Below are 20381 nucleotides of genomic sequence, written 5' to 3'. Positions count from 1 at the left end.
CAAAGTCACTCCTCCTCTCCTCCTCCTCCTCTCCTGTTCTCCTCCTCCTCTCCTGTTCTCCTCCTCCTCTCCTGTTCTCCTCCTCCTCTCCTCTCCTCCTCCTCTCTCCTCTCCTCCTCCTCCTCCTCTCTCCTCTCCTCCTGTTCTCCTCCTCCTCTCCTGTTCTCCTCCTCCTCTCCTGTTCTCCTCCTCCTCCTCTCCTCCTCTCCTCCTCCTCTCCTGGACGTGTGGATCTTCAGTTCTTCTGTGTGTGAAAATGAACCTGTAACAGAACTTTTCTCATGTACCGAACAAGAAAGGACAAAATCCGGGTGGACGTGTTTGCAGTTTAACAGAGAGAGAGACGAGGGGATGAAGAGAGAGAGAGAGACCCTCTGTTGAAGACCTCTGCCACAAATCAAATCTTCAACTGGACTTGTTGATTTTTATTCTTTATTCATTTCATGGTTCTGTTTTTCACTCGTCTACACTGGACTTTTCAACACGTGGACAGTCTGAGATCAGCTTCATAGTCATTGATTTTCATGCTCAGAATCACGTGGGCAATATGTTTTAGAACTGGGATTGTGTTCACTACGTCCACATTTGAAACTATACAATTTCATTAATTTAATTTAATTTAATTTATACAATTGGACTAGAAAAGAGCACAGGTGAAATTCAGCTGAACACAACACAAATCTGATATCAGCACTTCCATTTCTTCCATTCCACTTCCTATCAGTGTGTTTACATCAAGTCCACTGGAATCCAGTTTATACACACGCTTCAATACTGTGGGCTGGTTTAGACGACTTTAAACAGGACTAAACCAGGTCTAAACCAGGTCTAAACCAGGTCTAAACCAGGACTAAACCAGGACTAAACCAGGTCTAAACCAGGTCTAAACCAGGACTAAACCAGGACTACACCAGGACTACACCAGGACTAAACCAGGTCTAAACCAGGACTACACCAGGACTACACCAGGACTACACCAGGTCTAAACCAGGTCTAAACCAGGTCTAAACCAGGACTACACCAGGACTAAACCAGGTCTACACCAGGACTACACCAGGTCTAAACCAGGACTACACCAGGTCTAAACCAGGACTACACCAGGTCTAAACCAGGACTACACCAGGACTAAACCAGGACTACACCAGGTCTAAACCAGGCCCAAACCAGGTTTAAACCAGGACTACACCAGGACTACACCAGGTCTAAACCAGGACTACACCAGGACTAAACCAGGACTACACCAGGTCTAAACCAGGCCCAAACCAGGTTTAAACCAGGACTAAACCAGGACTACACCAGGACTAAACCAGGTTTAAACCAGGACTACACCAGGACTAAACCAGGACTACACCAGGACTAAACCAGGACTACACCAGGTCTAAACCAGGTCTAAACCAGGTCTAAACCAGGTCTAAACCAGGTTAAACCAGGTTTAAACCAGGACTACACCAGGACTATACCAGGTCTAAACCAGGTCTAAACCAGGACTAAACCAGGACTAAACCAGGCCCAAACCAGGTTTAAACCAGGACTACACCAGGACTAAACCAGGACTACACCAGGTCTAAACCAGGACTACACCAGGACTAAACCAGGACTAAACCAGGTCTAAACCAGGTTAAACCAGGTTTAAACCAGGACTACACCAGGACTATACCAGGTCTAAACCAGGTCTAAACACTAAACCAGGACTAAACCAGGACTAAACCAGGTCTAAACCGTCCCCCACCATCAGCTTTAGAAAAGCCCCAGCGCTCAGTGACAGGCTGGTGAACAGTTCTCTTCCTCCATTGAAACAAAAGACATGGTTGGACACTAAGGCTGCTCCAGGTCTGGTAACTGTACCTGTTGTGAACACTACTACACACTAACTCCTTCATAGACATTAACTCAGGTCAAAGTTTTGGTATTAGGACATTCATTAATTGTAACACCACTTATGTAGTGTACACACTTGAATGCCCATGTGGTCGTTTTTACACAGGCCGTACAAAACACAAGCTGAAAAACAGACTGAACACAAACAGGCTGTAAGGACCTGGAACCCCCTGTATCCTATGGCCGTGCATTACAAAGACGCCAACCATGGCAGCTGTATAAGCCTGAAAATCTGTACTATTGAACATATTAAAGAAACAATAAGAGGAGGAGATAGACTGAAAAAATGATTACAGAGAGAGTCCTACTTAGTGGAGCTGTTAAGGACCAAAATAGTTCGCTTTTATGGTATAAGCATGAAACTTTGCCAGATTATTAACACCCCCAGGACTATTATTTTCTGGATATGGAACCAAGTATAATTCAGCACTGGAGCTGAGAACTGGACATGTCACAAAATGGACTATAAGAAAATGAGGTTGACTTAAAAAATACTACACAATCCCTTTCTGACAGTCTAATGTGTTTAGTTATCCATTTTGTAATGTTGAACAACTATTTTTCATAAACTCCAAAGCATTAAGGCAGTCACATGATCGTTTTCCTTGAGAATGTAAGGGTTGTGTGGGTTCCCTGTGGCTGAAATCCAAGTTAATTCAATATTTTATTTTTCAGAGCCATATTTATTGGTTTTTTTGATAACAAAACACATTTTACAACTCTAAAGATCTGTAAGTGCCATATCATGGTTCATAATGATAGTTAAATGCTGCGTGGAAGCTTAACCCCAAACACAGAACAGAGATCTACCTTAAATCAGTAAACTTATTCAAAGTGCTCTAAGTGCAGCTGCTGCCACATTTGCATGACCTGTACACGCCAAATTTGTCTTTGCGCACTTGTATCACCCAGCACAGGCTTCTGCATCCACACTTTTTACGTACGCGCTTCACCAAAAACTTCTTGGATTACTCGACACATGCTTTGAAGCCTCGGCACATCTCTGCCCCCACCCGTTTATCAATCTCACACTCTGTTCCCACCACACACACACACACACACACACACACACACACACACACACACACACACACACACACACACACACACACACACACACACACAAATAAACACACAAACAATCAAAAAAGACATGATAACAAGTTCTAAAAGCTTTATTTTCCAAAATCCATTCCTAATCCGTTCTATGGTACAGCACTGTAAGGTTTGACAGTTCATGTGTACAGTGTTGTGGAGGGTACCCTGAATGTCTCATGGTTGACCTTTCACCCCTGAGAAGGCCCTGCTAATGTTAACAAGAAACTCCTAAAAAAAAGGCCTTGGATTTGATTAATAACAAATAAGTCACAGAAAACATACAACTCAAGTAATGTATTTAAATATTTCTTACAAAAAAGAGATGACAAAAATTAAAAATAAAAAGCAAAGCGTTTTTGACTTGTCCCTGTATTCGCACTAGCGTACTCTCTTCTACTATAGCAGTTTCCTATGGTACATATAACACTTTTAATAAAATCTGTATACTTACTAATTTCTACACATACTCTGTCTTTTCTAAAATCATTATTATATTAAGAAATACTTTAGGAAGTTGCCACTGAGCTATAGAAATTAAGAGTAAAGGCTAGCTGGTTCACTGAGTAGTGGATAGAGGACCACATTGGTAGTACTACAACTCGATGACTTGAAATTACACGGTTCGGACAACAGGTGGCACTGCTGCATCACAGACTATAACTATACATATTGCACAATGGAAAAATGCATAGGATTGGCTCCAAAACATTTCAGATTTGACAATGAAAATGTCGAAGTTAAGTTCTTTTTATGAGGCGACGCAAGAGACAGCAACATAGCCAGTAAATGTAGCAACAAACCCACATATTTTCTGGAAAAGTTCGTCCTTTATCCCACTTTGAAAATAACACGAGAGATGGCAATGTCAAATGGATGCCCTTTGAACAAAAAGCAGCTAAAATCGGAGCAGCGGTGGCCCCCAGATCACAGCACAGGAGAGGGTCGACCCAGAAAATCAGGAGACAAGGGCAGCCGCTCGTCACTTTAGTCCACGCTGACACAAAGCGGTTTGATTCAGAGAAAATGGTGGACACAAAATAGGATACAATACACAAGCCTGACCAGCCAATCAACCAAACTACAGCCAACCACTTCAAGAGGGATTCAAAATGGTTATGTTTTTGATTGACTGTGGAGGATTTAAAACAGGGGCGGTGCTGGGGGGGGGCTTGAGGGGGCAGTAACCTCCCTAGAATGGAAAATGTACCCCCATAGCCCAGAAATCTTTCCCCTTTATCATAGGACATCCAATCTCCACTAAACATTTTGGCAACCATAAAATAAGAGTATAATGAAGAAAAAAAAAAATAATTAAAATGCAATTATTTCTTTTTCTCCCCTAACTTATTATAATGTTATTGTTATGCCCATTGTCTTCCTTATTGTCTGTTTAATACAAAAGAATATATGTATATAAATAATAATACAATAGAAAATCCGTATTAGTTTTTTATAAATCATTACAGGGTGCCAAATATATTTGAACTTTTATAAAATAGCAACTCAAAATGGTATGGGGTGGCAGTACGCACCATTGTTTAAAGGCTCTAAATCAGGCATGTCCAAACTACGGCCCGTGGGCCACATGCGGCCCTTGGACAAATTTTTCTTGGCGTTCAAGGTTCCAGGTGACTTGGCCCAAATTACCTTACATCAATTAAAAATAAACTTTTTACTGCAAGTTTTTTGAAAATGTACCTTGATAAAGCGAATATTGAATATTTAGTGTGTGGTTTTAAGGATATTAGCCTGAATAAAGACTGATGGCTCATTCTAACGTGTAAAACATGCACAGATTTCAATTATTCACTGTACTGAGTGCCAGTCTACGGCCCTCGATCAGCTCTCTGCTTCATCTGTGTTTAGATATGTGGCCCTTGATGAAAAAAGTTTGGACACCCCTTCTCTAAATGAACATGTTTCGTGAGCACCCACATCGAAAACCTTAGCACCCCCTTAGCTCCTCCAACCAAAAATTTGAACGTTGTCATAAAGAATGATTTTTTAAAAGGTGCATTAAGTAACTTTTCTGGTTGAGGGTACCTACTTGGTTCGATGGATATGTTATTGTGTTGCCTGGAATGTTCCACAGTATGGCATTAAACGTATCTGACCCCATGGACACAAGCAGGTTGTGCCACCAAGCAAAGTTACTGGGCAGCTCTACGAAGAGGCAAGCTATTCGCAGTTAGAATACATGTTTTTCATTGGATTTTTTTTGCAATTAAGACATGTGATTGAAAAAATAAATAAAAGAAAAACACGTTTAATGCCATACTGAGGAACATTCCAGGCAAAGCAATAACATTTTCATGAGACACTGGACCACATGATTTAGCGTTATCAAAATTCAAATCTATAGTGACAGGGCAACAGTGCTTTAATGGTTAGAGCATTCGCCCACCAACGTGAAGGTCAGTAGTTCCATGCCAGCTCCTTCCAGTGTGATGTTGTTATGTCCTCAAGCAAGACACTTCATCCATCTTGCCCAGTAGTGACCAAAAAGTGCTATATAAATCAAATGCATAATTATTTTTAAGAATATGCAGATTTGAAAAGTTGGATGGCTGGTTAGGCTTGGAGAATTACAGGATATAGCACAAACAGACAAAAGCCATTGACACACAGTGAAAACATCATCAAATAAAATACTAAAATGTATTGCTTTAAATGTGAGTTTCGTCATGGTTTATAATATCACCACTCTCACCTGATTGTTTAAATTATTACTTACTAAAACATGGGGTTGAAAAATACACATCCACATTACAGCAAAAAAGGGTGACCACTAACACAAGTTCATTGCTTTTGTAAGAAAATCAGTTTTAAGGTGCTTTTAATGTGGTTGCCATGGCACTGTGCTTTGTTCCCGCCTACAACGAGATGTCGATCAAAAGCTGACCATCTGTCCACCTACCTACAGTATTAACCAAACAAAATCACATCAAATCTTCAAGTAATTATAGCGATCCTAATATTAAAAATGTTGACATAAGGTTATGATAGTGTCATCTTTGCAACAGACATAAAATTAGGTATTTGACAGAAAAAGGTGTATTGCGGAACGTTTCTGGTAAGAGTCTAGCACCTGGTTGTGTCCATGGAGATATGCGTTGGACTGTAAGTGGGCCTACCTCTCCACAAATCAGACCTGTAAATTAGCTTGGTGCTTGTCTCCATGGAAACAGATGTTCAATATCGTACTGTGAACATTTTCAGGCAAAGCAAAAACGCCTCCATGGTGGCGGACCCTCCAACCAGAAAGTTACGCAGTGCACCTTTAACATAAAAAAATTTAAATAAAATAAATTTAAAAAGAGATAAAACTCCATATTCAACATTGTGCCAGTCTAATAAATTAAAAATAAAAACAGTGGGTACAAATAAATTCTTGGAGTAAATACTTGGCAGCTATAATAACCAAATTATCAACACTTTCAATTATTTCATTGGCCAATCTTCAACTTCTTTGAGACGTGTTACAGACTTCAGATGAAGAAAAGAGCTATTATAAGTTTGCTATCTTTTGGAAAGACATAAAATGTGTTCTGTTTATGTATATATAATTTTTTTTAGGTCACTGGTTTTATACTTTTAATATATGTTGTGTTCATGTTCTAGATATGATGATGTTAAATTTTAGCAGGGGTCTATATTAATATGGGAGATTTACTTAATATTAAATATCCAAACTTATGATCCACAAATGTTAAACCTTATCATTTTGGATCATTCTGGGTCCACAAAATTGCCATAATAATTTTATAGCTTTAAGTCCATTATAACTGACTACAACATTAACATTCACGTCTTTGGAGGAGTCGAGTAATGGCTTTCTGAAGCTATTGTGAACACATAATTTCACTGATGTTTATTTTACTAGTGTTGAATCAGTGCCAGTTGTTGTTTCATGTGAATAGGTCCAGTAATTACAGAAGATATCAACCATAAACAATGTCAATAAATTTACAATCTGACTGTTAAAGGGTCCATATTACGCTATTTTTTGATCTATGTTATAATAAACATACCTGGAGCTGTGTTTTGTTTCATTCACGCAGGTTTTACACACAAATCCTGCATAGTTAAGCTTAGGAGTTCTTCTCTCAAACAGAAAACAAACTCTGTACACCTTCACTATATCGTTTGGATGATTTTAGCCCTGGAATTACCACCCTCTAGTAAACTAAAGGTAAAAGGTAGTTGTTAACTACCACTACATGACATCACAAGGTGGAACAAAGCATTTTAAGTTTTGGAGATGTAGACAAACTATAAACCAGGATTACTTAAACATGTGTGAATGAAACAAAACACAACTCCAGAAATGCATTTTGAGCAGGTAACAACATTCTAACATGGCTCAAAGCTCACAAGAGTCAATTCTGTGTAATATAGGACCTTTTAAACAGCAAATACCAGCAATATTATTCTCTAACACAACCTACTGTATACTTGTATATGACATTTGCAAACCAATTTCCCAACTATTGCTTTGCTGCTTACAAGCCGACTCACATCTTGCTCAAGAAGTACATTTCACTGGCACAAGAAGAAATGATTCAAGAGTCACATTTGCAAATTGAAACAAAGTCGAGATGACAAGTTGACCTTTGGGGGCCTTTAATTAAAGCCTTGTCCTGGAGAGGAAAATCTGAGGGGTCTGAGTGGAGCTGAGTCAGAGAGAAAAATGGAAAAGATGTTCGATTGTTAGAGCCTCAAAGATGTCCTATGAAAACTACTGCTACAAATATGTGAATGTGAATAAATTGGGCTTTCTGGTACTTTCTGGTTTATAAGTATTAGGGATGATCCAATACAGATTTTTTAGCTTGAACTGATAAGTCAAAGTACAGATCAAATGTATGTTGTGTTAAAGATGCATTGTGTAACTTTTCTGGAACGGGTCTGCCATCTGCTTTTCCCTGTGGAGATGTTATTGCTTTGTCTGGAATGTATTAAAATGTTCTATCTGCATGGAGACCAAACCAGACCAAGTTACAGGTCAGATCTGTGGAAAGGCCACCCCGCTCACAGTCACAATGCCTGTTTTTCTGGTGATTTTTGAGCTATAAAAACATCTGTAATATGTAAATGTAAGGTAGAGCTAGTTAATGTCAAGACTGTGGAACCTTCCAGGCAGTACAATCACATATCCACAGAAACAAGCAGGTGATGCAGGTGAAATTAACGTACCGCTTTTGTGAAAATAAAATATGTTTATTCTGACCATTTAGTTTAATCTGAAACACTGAGCACAACCTGGAAACTACTCACAACCTCATACTTTATTTTTGTTAATACATTTTGAATATTAATGTACCCATTTTGTAAATGCATCTAAACCCAGTCTCATTTCATTTTGTTGTGTCCATGAGCCAGGCATAACACTGTGTCCATGGAGTTTGTTTTGAAATGGCTTATAAGGGTAAAAATACCATAGTACTGAAAAGTACTCACATAATACAGTTCATACTAAATACCAGTTTCAGTTTCATCTCTATAATGTCTGGTCTGTCTCTTTGTCAAAATGTGTAATGTGTGGAACAAACAAACAAAACACAGACTTAATAAAGCATCAACAAAGACTTAATTCATAATGAAACAATAGTTTATTAAAGGCCATATTACGCAAAATGATCTCATGTGTGTTTAAGCATGTTATAATGCTGTTATCTCATCAAAAACATGCCTGGAGTTGTGTTTTGTTTCATTCACACACGTTTGAATAAGCCTTTATTATTAGTCTATCTACATCTCCAAAGCTCAAAATGCAGTTGCACCTTGTGATGTCATGAAGCGGTAGGTTTCAAGTTAACAGCTACCTTTTATGTTTTCTTCTGTAGAGACTTCAATAGGCAATTCCAAGGATAAAATGATGCATATGATTCTGGTGAAGATGTATGGAGATTAAAAACACATTGGAAAATGAATGTGTTCCTGTATTACTACATGACATCATAAAGTGGAACGGAATGTTTTCTGTTCTGATAAAAGTACTCAGCCAAAATATGCAGGGTTTGTGTGTTAAACATGTCTGAATGAAACAAAACACAACCACGAGTATGTTTGTGATGAGGAAACAATATTGTAACATAGATCAGAAAATGGTTTAATAGGTTTCCTTTAACTTACTTAGTTAATGGGTTAAGGTCAGTCAGGAGTAATTGTTCATTATGAATTAAGGTTGTCTTCACGTTTTATTAAATCTAAATGAAAAGTACTTATTATAAAATGTTATCAAAAAGAAAAACATAAAAATATAGTAGTTTTAACTGTGCACTTTTGTCTGTATTAAATGAATGTTGGTATATTACACTGATTTAACATCTGTTTTGTTTGTATGATAAATGATCTTAACGTGTGTTTTCATACAAATTTAAGCTATAAGATATTTGCTATAAAAACAATGTCATAAAGCTATGCAAAATAAATGCATTTAAAACTACAGCCGATAAAATAGCTTATATAATTCAGAATATTTAAAAAAAAAAGGAAATCTGTTTTTTTGAAAGGAAAAATCTGAAAATCTGAAAACATTGCACAATTTCAGTCCATGTGACCTTGATGACCTTTTACCTATTGACACATTACTAATCCTAATTGAGTTGTGTAATTTCCAGTTGTCTTCTATATGATTTATTTTAAGCACCGTTCTTATCACCTCTTACAATAATTTAAAAATATGAATACAGCATCAAGTAAAGGGACCTTATTTTTTGGCGGCAACCACACTAAACATACATCTAGAGTTTTCTATCTTTGCTTTTCTAATAAATTACACATTAATATCAGGAACCCCAACATGAAATGGCTATTAATCTGGCCTCTTTTGTCCCAGTCACTGTCTGGAGGCCGGGCCTGCTCCCATATAGGGTCACGACGGAGGAGCAGGAAGCAAGGCATGATGGGACTCTTGGCCTTATTTTGATGGGGTCTTCTCTGGAGTTCTGAGACTTGTCCTGTCTCTGTGTTTCCAAAGTCAAGGGGCTGCATAGTTTAAAGGTTACACTAAAAAGGAAGGGGGCGTTTTCACCGGTCTGGTACAGCATGGGTTGGGGTCTGTTGTCCCGGACTCCAAAGTTTTAGCGGGTCTAAAACAGGATTTAACTGGACTAAACAATACCGCGCGGACCGTGTCTCCTCCTCTTCTATCAATAATATTTTTAATACGGTTAAGGAAAGTCTGGGCTTTTTATTGTCTTTAAGCAGACAAAACTTATGTGAAAATATCCTAGTCTTTGCTTCTCTACAGCAAATCAAGTAATCCAAAGTATTCAGATTATGTTACTCACTTTAAGTACCTTAATGGATTTCGTTACAAACTACATTTTGGGGTATGTAGTCTGTAATCTGTAGGGGAATACATTTTAAAAGTAACCTTCCCAACACTGTATATAGATCATGTAAAAGTGCATTATGTAACTTTTCTGGAGGAGGATCTGCCACCTGCTTATTGCCATGGAGATGTTGTTGCTTTGCCAAGGAAGTTGAAAGTATTAAACATCTATTTCCACGATGTTACAAGTCAGATCCGGGAAGAGGCAACACTCATAGTAGAATGTATGTTTTTTGTACAGTTTCGTCACCCTTTATATTCCAGGCAAACCTATTATGGCGAAGTCAGTTTGCAAATCCTCTACCAGAAAAGTTGCACACCGCACCGTTAAAATTACTTTAATTTTGAATATTAATGTTGTTTTTTAGATAATTCTGACACATTACTGTTCAACCTTAATTATAAACTTTTTAAAAAACTGGTTTCAAAATGTTTTCTAAGCAAAACACAACATGCAAAATTGTCCATTGGCTAATTTGTATTCAATATTCTTTAAACATTACGTATTTTCAGATATGAATTTAAAACGTTGAAATCCAATATTGATTTTGATGTAACGATTGCTACTTGGTTTATTCACATTTAATAAAATTTAATGGTACATCTATTTCCTTTATTAGGAAAGAAAAAAGTAAATTGAAACCAGTTTATTAAACCACAAGGCCAGGTAATTTTAAATGAACATAAATTAATCAAAACTGCTCAAATTAAAATTTAGATTCAGATTTTTTAGGCATATCCTGTCCCATCTGCCCCAAACTAACCCAACCCATGCCATACCCTTATAGTGGAAACATGTGGAGCATATACCAGTCTCTTTAATACGGGGAGAAGATGATTGGCGTGTGGGTGGCACGCAGAGGTCCGGGGGCGGGTCTGAAGAGGGCGGGGCTCAGGAAGGGCGTCTGGATGAAGGCGGCGGTGCCCATTGGCTGACGCAGGGCCAGGTGGTTGGTGGTTGCCGCGGCGCCCACCGAGTGACGCAAGGCCAGGGGGTTGGCGGTCGCCACGGTGCACAGAGTTGGGGGCGGGGACAGCGGGCTGGGCAGGAAACCGGACGTGCTCAGGCTCTTGGTCAGCTGCTTCTGCAACGCCAGTTTGGTCTGGAGGAGAGAGAGAGAGATGGGAGAGGAGGAGTGAGGCAGAAGTGAGTGAAGAGGAGAGGGGAGAGACGAGAGGAGAGAAGAGGAGAAGAGAGGAGGAGAGGGGAGGGATGAGAAGCGGGATCAGGGAGAGGGTAGAGAGAAGGAGAAGAGAGAGAGAGAGGAGAGAGAGCAAGAGGGGGAGAAGAGAGAGGTAAAAGGGAGAGGAGGCGTGAGGGAGGAGTAGAGAGGATTGACAGTGGAGGAAAGGGATGAGAGGAGATGAGGAAATGATGAGAGGAGGAGAGAGGGGAGAGTGAGATGAGGAGAGGGAAAAAAGAAGGAGAAGAGAGAGAAGGAGAGGAGAAGAGGGGAGAGAGGGGAGAGAGGAGAGAGAAAGGGAGAGGGACAGGGGAGAGGAGGAGTGAGAGAGGAGGAGATGAAGAGGGGGAGGAGAGGGGAGAGAGGAGAGAAGGAGTAAGAGTGGAGGAGAGGGTTGACAGGAGGCATGAAAATGATGAGAGGAGGAGAGAGGGGAGAGTGTAGAAGGGAGAGGAGAGGAAGGGTGAGAGGAGGAGAGGGAAGAAAGAAGGAGAAGAGAGAGGAGAGAGAAAGGGAGAGGGAGTGGGGAGAGGAGGAGTGAGAGAGGAGGAGAGGAAGAGAGGGAGGAGAGAGAGGTGGAAAGGAGAGAAGGAGTGACAGAGGAGGAGAGGGGAGAGAAGAGAGAAGGAGCAAGAAGAGAGGGTTGAGAGGAGGCAAAGAAATGATGAGAGGAGGAGAGAGGGGAGAGTGGAGAAGGGAGAGGAGAGGAAGAGTGAGAGAAGGCGAGAGGAGAGAAGGAGAGAGGACATAGGAGACAGGAGAGGAGTAGAGGAGAGGACCAGTAATGTAAAATTAAAAGTTAATTATCATGCAATATGCAAATACAAAACAACAAACAAGTGTGAAAGTCAAAACCATCATTCAGTTAGTTTAAATCCCTCCATCTCTCTCTCTTTCTTCATCCCTTTCTCTCTTACCGCAAAATCATTTCGAGATTAGTTAAAATGACAACAGATTTTGAATAATAATCTTGATTTAATTGGTTTAGTTGAATTTCCTTATTTAAAAACATAATGATAAATAAATAAATAAGTTCGCAAATGGGAAATTGCACTTTCTCTCTTTCTCAACTCATCCTAAAATCATTCAGTCTGAAACTAAATTAAATGTAATGAAAGAAGACAAATTATTTACTACTTCTTAATAATAACTGTCAGTATAATTTTTATTTATTTATTTTTTTTGGCATTTTCAGTCATTTTAACTCAGTAGACGTGTATGTTCTGCAGCTTTTTCTCCGTCCACAGACACTGACCTGTGGGGAGAGGGAGTTGAGGCTGAACTGGCTGTAGGCTTTCTTCATGGCGGACACAGCCACGCCTGCATAGCCACTCCACCTCACGCTCTGCTGCAGGGACACAGGCAAAGGAGAGAGGGAGCGAGTGTGGGAGAGAGGGAGAGAAACAGGTAAAGAAGGGGAGAGAGGGGAAGAGAGGAGTTGAAATGAGCGAGAGAAACAGTGAAGAGACACATAGAGGAGATAGAGGGGAGGGAGAGTAAAAGAAAGTGGGGAGGTAGAGAGGAAGAGAGAGGAGAGATAGAATATAGAGGGGGAGAAAGAGTAAAAGAGAGAGAGAGAGAGAGAGGGGAGGTAGTGAGGAAGAGAGAGGAGAGATAGAATGATAGATGGAGAGTAAAAGAGAGAGGGAGAAAGAGTAAAAGAGAGAGAGGGAGAGTAAAAGAGATGGGGAGGTAGGGAGGAAGAGAGAGGAGAGATAGAATGATAGAGGGGGAGAAAGAGTAGAGGGGAGAATAAAAGAGAGAGGGGAGGTAGTGAGGAAAAGCAGAGAGATAGAATGATAGAGGAAGAGTAAAAGAGAGGGGGAGAAAGGGAAAGGGTCAGAGAGCAAAAGAGAGAAAGAGGGAGAATGGGAGAAAGAGAGAGGCGAGGTAGAATGATAGAGGGGGAGAGGGTAAAAGATAGAGAGAGGGAGAGCAAAAGAGATAGGGAGATAGTGAAGGAGAGAGAGGAGACATAGAATGATAGATGGGGAAAAAGAGAAAGGGGGAGAGAGTAAAAGAGAGAGAGAGGGAGAGCAAAAGAGACAGGGAGGTAGTGAGGGAGAGAGATGGGTAGAGATGGACAGTTGCGGTGAGGGAAGTGAGAGGAGAGAGTGAGAGAGAGAGACAGAGAAGAGGACAAAGTGGGAGAGAGTTATGACAGGTGCAAAGAAGAGATTAGTGGTGAGTGCTGATTCAGCCCCTGTCAGAGGAGCCCAGTTTTAGACCTGTCTCCGAGCGCAGGGCCCGGGGACTGTTAACCTTTGTGACAGTCGGACAAGCACGCTGCCATAACAACACCCACTAGAGCTTAAGAAGAGGTTTGACTCGGGAAATTGAAAACACAATGGAGGACTTTAGGATGAGAGCAACTGGTCACTTTGCTCATAAAATGTAATAATCATAATATAATTTGGCTGTTTTGCGTGTGCACAGTTGAAAAATTTACAAATGGAAAATGACAAAGACCTAAAGGTCTGTATTATAATGTTGTTACCTGGAGTTGTGTTTTGTTTCATTCATGTTTGAGTAATTCTTTATTATTAGTCTGCCTAAATCTCCGAAGCTCAAAAAGCTCTGTTCACCTTGTGATGTCATGAAGCTGACCTTTTACCTTTGGTACAATAGAGCTTGTCCATTACAGGTCTGAAATGATCCAAATGATTTTAGTGAAGGTGTATGGAGTTTAAAAACACAGTGGAGCATTTCCTGTATTACCACATGTGGCCATACCAGCTTATCAAAGCCTGATCCTGTCAGACCTCAGAAGCTAAGCAGGACCGGGCCTGGTTAGTACTTGGATGGGAGACCGCTGGGAAAATCAGGTGCCACAGTGGGGTGCCAGTCTCAAAAAAACTGTTGTTGTGTCCTTGGGCAAGACACTTCACCCACATTGCCTAGTATGAAAGTGGTGTGTGTGTGTGTGTGTGTGTGTGAGTGATGGTCGGCGGGACTGATGGCGCCGATTGGTATGGCAGCCGTGCCCCAGGGCAGTGGTGGCTACAACAGTAGCTTACCACCACAGGGTATGGAGTGACTGATTAATGTTCTGTAAAACGTCTTTGTGACAAATGTCTGTGGAAAGCACTATATAAATTAAAAACTTACTTACATGACATCACAAGGTGGAACAGAGTGTTTTCTGTTTGAGAGAACTCTAAATGTGCAGGATTTGTGTGTTTAACATAATGTAAATGAGACAAAACACAACTCCAGGTCTGTTTGCGATGAGGAAACAAAATTACGACATAGATCAGAAAACAGTGTAATACGAGCCCTTTAAAAGGTACACTATGTAACTTTTCTGGTGTTCTATAATAACATGATATAACATCTATCGCCATGGTGACAAGCCAGTGAATCCACCAGACCATTAGGCATGTTTTTCAAGGTATTTTTGAGCAATAAAAACACTTGTTATTGAATACATGCAAGACAGATATGTTTAATGCCATGCTGTGGAACATTCCAGGCAAAGCAATGGAGACAAGCAGATGGCAGACACCTCACCAGAAAAGCTACACAGTGTACCTTTATTATGATGAAATAAATATACAGAAAAGATCCTTCAAATCAAAGTATAAGGTTGTATTTCAAGTTAAGTCTTTCAGCTGAGCATGTTAATTATGTCTTCAGCGATGTTCTTAGTGACCTCCAGGCTGTATGGTAATTTATGGTAAACATGCTTTTTTTTTTTCTTTTACAAAAATACGACTCCTATTTATTCTGCTTATGCACCCATTTCACAATTCAAGAGACAGAAATTAAAAACCAAATTTGTAGTCATTTCAAAAATCAAAACTAAACCAAGAAAAAACATGACTAAACCAGGACAAAATCAGGACTAAACCAGGACTAAACCAAAAAGAAAACACAACTAAACCAGCACTAAATCAGGACTAAACCAGGATTAAACCAAGACTAACTCAGGACTAAACCAAGATTAAACCAGGATCAAACCAGGACCAAACCTAGACTAAAACCCGGACCAAGAACAAAATTAATCTGCTTACATACACCCAGTTTACAATTCTAGGAACAGAAATTAAAACCTGAATTTGCAGTCATTCCAAAAACCAAGACTAAACCAGGACTGAACCAGGACTGAAACAGGACTGACCCAGGACTGAAACAGGACTGAACCAGAACTAAAGCAGGACTATAAATAAAACAAAAGGGACATATTTATTCTGTGTACACACACCCATTTTACAATTCAAGGGACAGAAATTAAACCCCCGAATTTGTAGTCATTTCAAAAACAGGACAAACAAGCCGGACCTCAGAGGGTTAAATCACTTAGCAGCAGATAAATAGAAACTGCTGTTTAAAAATGCATTAGCTTACAAGCTGAGCCGAATATATTCCAATTTGGGGACGCGGTGTGTTCAAGCATCTCGGGGAAAAAGCCAATTACGTTTTATTTGTCTTCCCCGTTGCGTTCATGTGTTGTTTATTTGTCTTTAAGCCGACTTACCGCTAAACTGGAGCTAGCCTGGGTCTTGCTGTGAGGGGTAAACTTCGGTTTTGGGGGTTTTCCGGCCAGACGATCCTTGTGCCTTCTGCTGTTCATGTGCTGTAGAGCAAAGAATGAATGAAAACAAAAAAAAAAAGTGATTAGATTAGATAGTGAGGATTGGTTGAGTCGCCTTGGGAACGCTTCAAATCTTATCTGCTGAATTAATAATGGTATTGCGGTGACTGAAGAGCGTAGCAATAATGTTATATTAGTGGCTTTTGTTGCTATCTTCCACAGTGCCTGGTTAAATAATAGGTTTATGCTTCCCTGAGGTTTCTAATGTTTATTTAAATACATCAAATACAAGAGTCAAATGCAGACTGACAGTGGCTCAGTGGTTACATTGCTTGCCTATTAACGGAAAAGTTAGTGGGTCAGTCTCAGTCCTGACCAGTGCACAGAGTTATGTGTTGTGTTCACACTAAACCAGGATTAAACCAAGATTAAACCAAGATTAAACCAGGACTAAACCAAAGCAAAACCAGGATCAAACCAGAGCTAATTCAGGTCTAAACTAGGACTAAACCCAATCTAAACCAAGACTAAACCAGGATAAAACCAGGACTAAACCAGAACTAAACCAAGACTAAACCAGGACCAAACCAGGACTAATACAGGACTAATACAGTACCAAAAAAGGACTAAATCAGGACTAAAACAAGAACTAAACCTGGACTAAACCAGGACTAAACAAGCCCTTAACCAGGACTAAACCAGGACTAATCCAGGACTAATACAGGATCAAACGAGGACTAAACCAGGTCTACACCAAGACAAAACCAGGACTAAACTAGGACTAATTCAGGTCTAAACCAGGACTAAACCCAATCTAAACCAGGACTAAACCAGTTCTTAACCAGGACTAAACCAGAACTAAACCAGGACTAAACCAAAACTAAACCAAGACTAAACCAGGACTAAACCTGATCTAAGCCAGGACTAAACCAGGACTAATCCAAGACTAAACCAGGACTAAACCTGATCTAAACCAGGACTAATCCAAGATCAAAGCACAGCTAAACCAAGACTAAACCAGGACCAAACCAGGACTAATTCAGGATCAAACCAAGACTAAACCAGAACTAAAACAAGTACTAAACCAGGACTAAACCAAGACTAAACCAGGACCAAACCAGGACTAAATCAGGACTAAAACAAGAACTAAACCTGGACTAAACCAGGACTAAACAAGCCCTTAACCAGGACTAAACCAGGACTAATCCAGGACTAATACAGGATCAAACCAGGACTAAACCAGGTCTACACCAAGACAAAACCAGGACTAAACCTGATCTAAACCAGGACTAAACCAGGACTAAACTAGGACTAATTCAGGTCTAAACCAGGACTAAACCCAATCTAAACCAGAACTAAACCAGTACTTATCCAGGACTAAACCAGAACTAAACCAGGACTAAACCAGAACTAAACCAGGACTAAACCAAAACTAAACCAAGACTAAACCAGGACTAAACCAGGACTAAACCTGATCTAAACCAGGACTAATCCAAGATCAAAGCACAGCTAAACCAAGACTAAACCAGGACCAAACCAGGACTAATCCAGGATCAAACCAAGACTAAACCAGAACTAAAACAAGTACTAAACTAGGACTAATCCAGGGCCAGCCCAAGATATAGATCAGAAAATAGCATAAAAAGGGCCTGTTAAATTTACCATACTCTCTCTGATATAGATTAATATCATTATTAAATTATTCTGGAAAGGTCCAATGTCCTGTGTATGTGATTTTTTTTTTATTTGTGCAAAAGAATAACTAGTATCTTAGTATGTGAATAACCTTTTTTTAACCCTATTGCAATTTGAATGGACGCAGCTAGAAAATCGCAAAGGCTGCAAGGCTGTTTTCAGATGATCTTTAAATGTATTTCGCTGTGTTTGCTAATGTGTGTGTTGTGTCTCCATAGAAACTGGTGAACATTCCGCTAATACACATACACGTAGAACACCCCCAGCGTGATGTCCCTTCAAAGTATCAATGTCCTCATAAAAGTGTGTAACATTTAGGTTGGGGGTCTGTCATCTTCTTGTTTCTATGGATCCCATATGGGAAAAGGTATAGACAACTCATACACCATTTTAACATGTTTCATATGAATCCTAAAAGAATTGTACACTTACAAACAAACACTTCCAAGATCTTTGGTAAATATGTGCAGCATGAAACATATAAAACTTTGTAACCTGCACAGCCTGTATATGACACTATTCCCACATACAATATCCTTAAAAGTGTGTGTGTGTGCGTGTGTGTGTGTGTGTGTGTGGTCAGCATGGGGGTAAACACAGTAATGCAAATATTGCATTACAACCTTAAAAAACATATTCCACTGATATCACAGTGAACATACAGGCTGTAAAAATATTTTTACTCTGCAAAATCCTAATTATTACAAAGGTCTATATTGACTTGTAATATTCCAAAAAGCAGCTATACACTTATGTTTTTTCACATGCCTCAACTGACAAAAGGTCATATCAGTTAATTGTCCTCTATATATGCTATTGTTAACCTTCAAATCAGCAGTTAGTTTGCTCAATTGGTAAGTCTCTGAACTTCCACATGGTAGATCTGGGTTCAAATCTCCCTTCACACTCTGATTGTTTTTTCTGCAACATATAATTAAACAACACAAACATTACAGTGAACATACAGAGAAAATGTAGTTTATCATGCACATTACCTGTAAATGTCATGCAAAATGTTCACTTTATCTTTACTAGTTTTTCATAATATAGTTGTATGAGAAAAATGCAAAAGGGGCCACTTTCAGGAGTAAACCATACATGGCACATATAAACCTTATATATAAGATTTACTACAAAGACAGTGGTAAATTCTTATATTTTTTTCCAGTTTTTTTCCATATGGGATATGTCGTTGCTCTGCTTAGAATGTTCCACAATATGACATTGAACAGCTCTACCTTACATTTATTCAATTACAGGCGATTTTATAGCTCAAAAATATCTAGAAAAACAGTGAGTGAGGTTGCCTCTTCAGAGATCTGACCTGTAACTTTGTCTGGTTTGATCTCCATGAAGATAAATAGGTTTAATACAATGTGAAACATTCTAGACAAAGCAATAACATCTCCATGGAGAAAATTATCTGACAGAGCCTCCACCGGAAAAGTTGCACAATTCACTTTTAACTATTTCCTATTACTTTCACAAGTTTTCAAATATACTCCCATTTTATATGTGTACAATTTTATGAGGGTTCAAAAACTACTTTGCATACAAGGTAAAACTGCAGTGTAACTACAACATTAAAACCATGATGGCTTGACATAATGATGAGTGAATAGGCCTGCTCTCTGAGAAGCTCATCACATCTTTATAATGTGGAGAAATGGTTGCAGCTTGAGCATTCACTACACTATCACACAGTTTTCAATGGGCTCATTCACATTGCAGGAAGAGATGGTGTCTTTGATTTAAAAGAAGAGTGATTTCTTCATCAAGGTGGAGGTAGCAATAACAAAGACCATTAGAATCAATTAATTATACATTTGATATAGACCATTTGAAAAGCCACAGTGGAACAATAATACACAGTGAGTATGCTGCGTCTGCACAAACCCAGGAAGCTAATATCAAGGTGAAATATCGATACTTTGCAGTGACATAACGCAGAGGGTGTTCTACATGTATGTTTATTGGCGTTACCATGGAGACACAGTGGACACATTAGCAAACACTGGCAATTAAGTTTTAGGTTTGTCTGAAAAATCAAGAAATAATACAAAATGGATTAAAACAACACATTTTCAGGAGCCTGTGATTTAAAAAGCATCATGGTGCTGTTTAGGTGTTAAGCCCAATTTATGGTCGTGCGTCAAATCGTCTGCGTCATGAAGCAGACAGTCTGAGTTGCCTTAGACCCCCTCCACAAAGCGTCTGTGTCAACCAATGTGCACCTTCAAACTTTTCTAACTACACGTCGAACAAACGCAGACAGCAAGGGAACGTGCCGCAGACAATAAGGGCTGTGATTGGACCTCTCTACAGACGCTCTACATACATTTCCGGTACTTCGCTTTCCCGCTTCATTTTGTATACAATCCTAGCCTCCTAGCATTGTGGTGGTGAATTACTTTGCGGTGCATAGTCCTCAATGCAGATCCAGAGCAAAATTAAAATAGAGAAAAGATAATTACATGGCTGTATCTTTCCACAAATATGTAACAAATTATTTTATATTCCAAATAAAAGTAATATTAAATTAAATGTAATAATTGTAATAATTAAAAGTAATATTATCATTTTTACAAAAGTGAAAGTTCATTGGTGATCTTTACTTCAACTTAAGATGCATGTGTAGACCAAGCTGTGGATT

The 20381-nt window shown here is 39.4% G+C and overlaps 1 protein-coding gene and 1 pseudogene across 1 annotated transcript in view; one reads left to right on the top strand and one right to left on the bottom strand.

The window, feature by feature from the left end:
• Window positions 1-11120: 11120 nt before the first annotated feature.
• Window positions 11121-20381, bottom strand: part of znf385c (zinc finger protein 385C) — a 440772-nt gene continuing 431511 nt past the window's right edge. Inside the window, exons 8-10 of the mRNA XM_055152953.1 lie at window positions 15977-16075; window positions 12755-12847; window positions 11121-11418 (exon numbers count right to left, since the gene is read on the bottom strand). Of these exons, the coding sequence (XP_055008928.1) occupies window positions 11134-11418; window positions 12755-12847; window positions 15977-16075 (477 nt within the window). The 3' untranslated portion in view covers window positions 11121-11133. The remainder of the gene's footprint in view (window positions 11419-12754; window positions 12848-15976; window positions 16076-20381) is intronic.
• On the top strand, window positions 14219-14336 carry LOC129408799 (5S ribosomal RNA; annotated as a pseudogene).

The sequence above is a fragment of the Boleophthalmus pectinirostris genome, unplaced genomic scaffold (assembly GCF_026225935.1).
Source record: "Boleophthalmus pectinirostris isolate CB_2022bp ecotype Guang Dong unplaced genomic scaffold, ASM2622593v1 HiC_scaffold_17, whole genome shotgun sequence".
Classification (NCBI taxonomy): Eukaryota; Metazoa; Chordata; class Actinopteri; order Gobiiformes; family Gobiidae; genus Boleophthalmus; species Boleophthalmus pectinirostris.
This window is presented reverse-complemented; position numbering and strand designations above follow the sequence as displayed.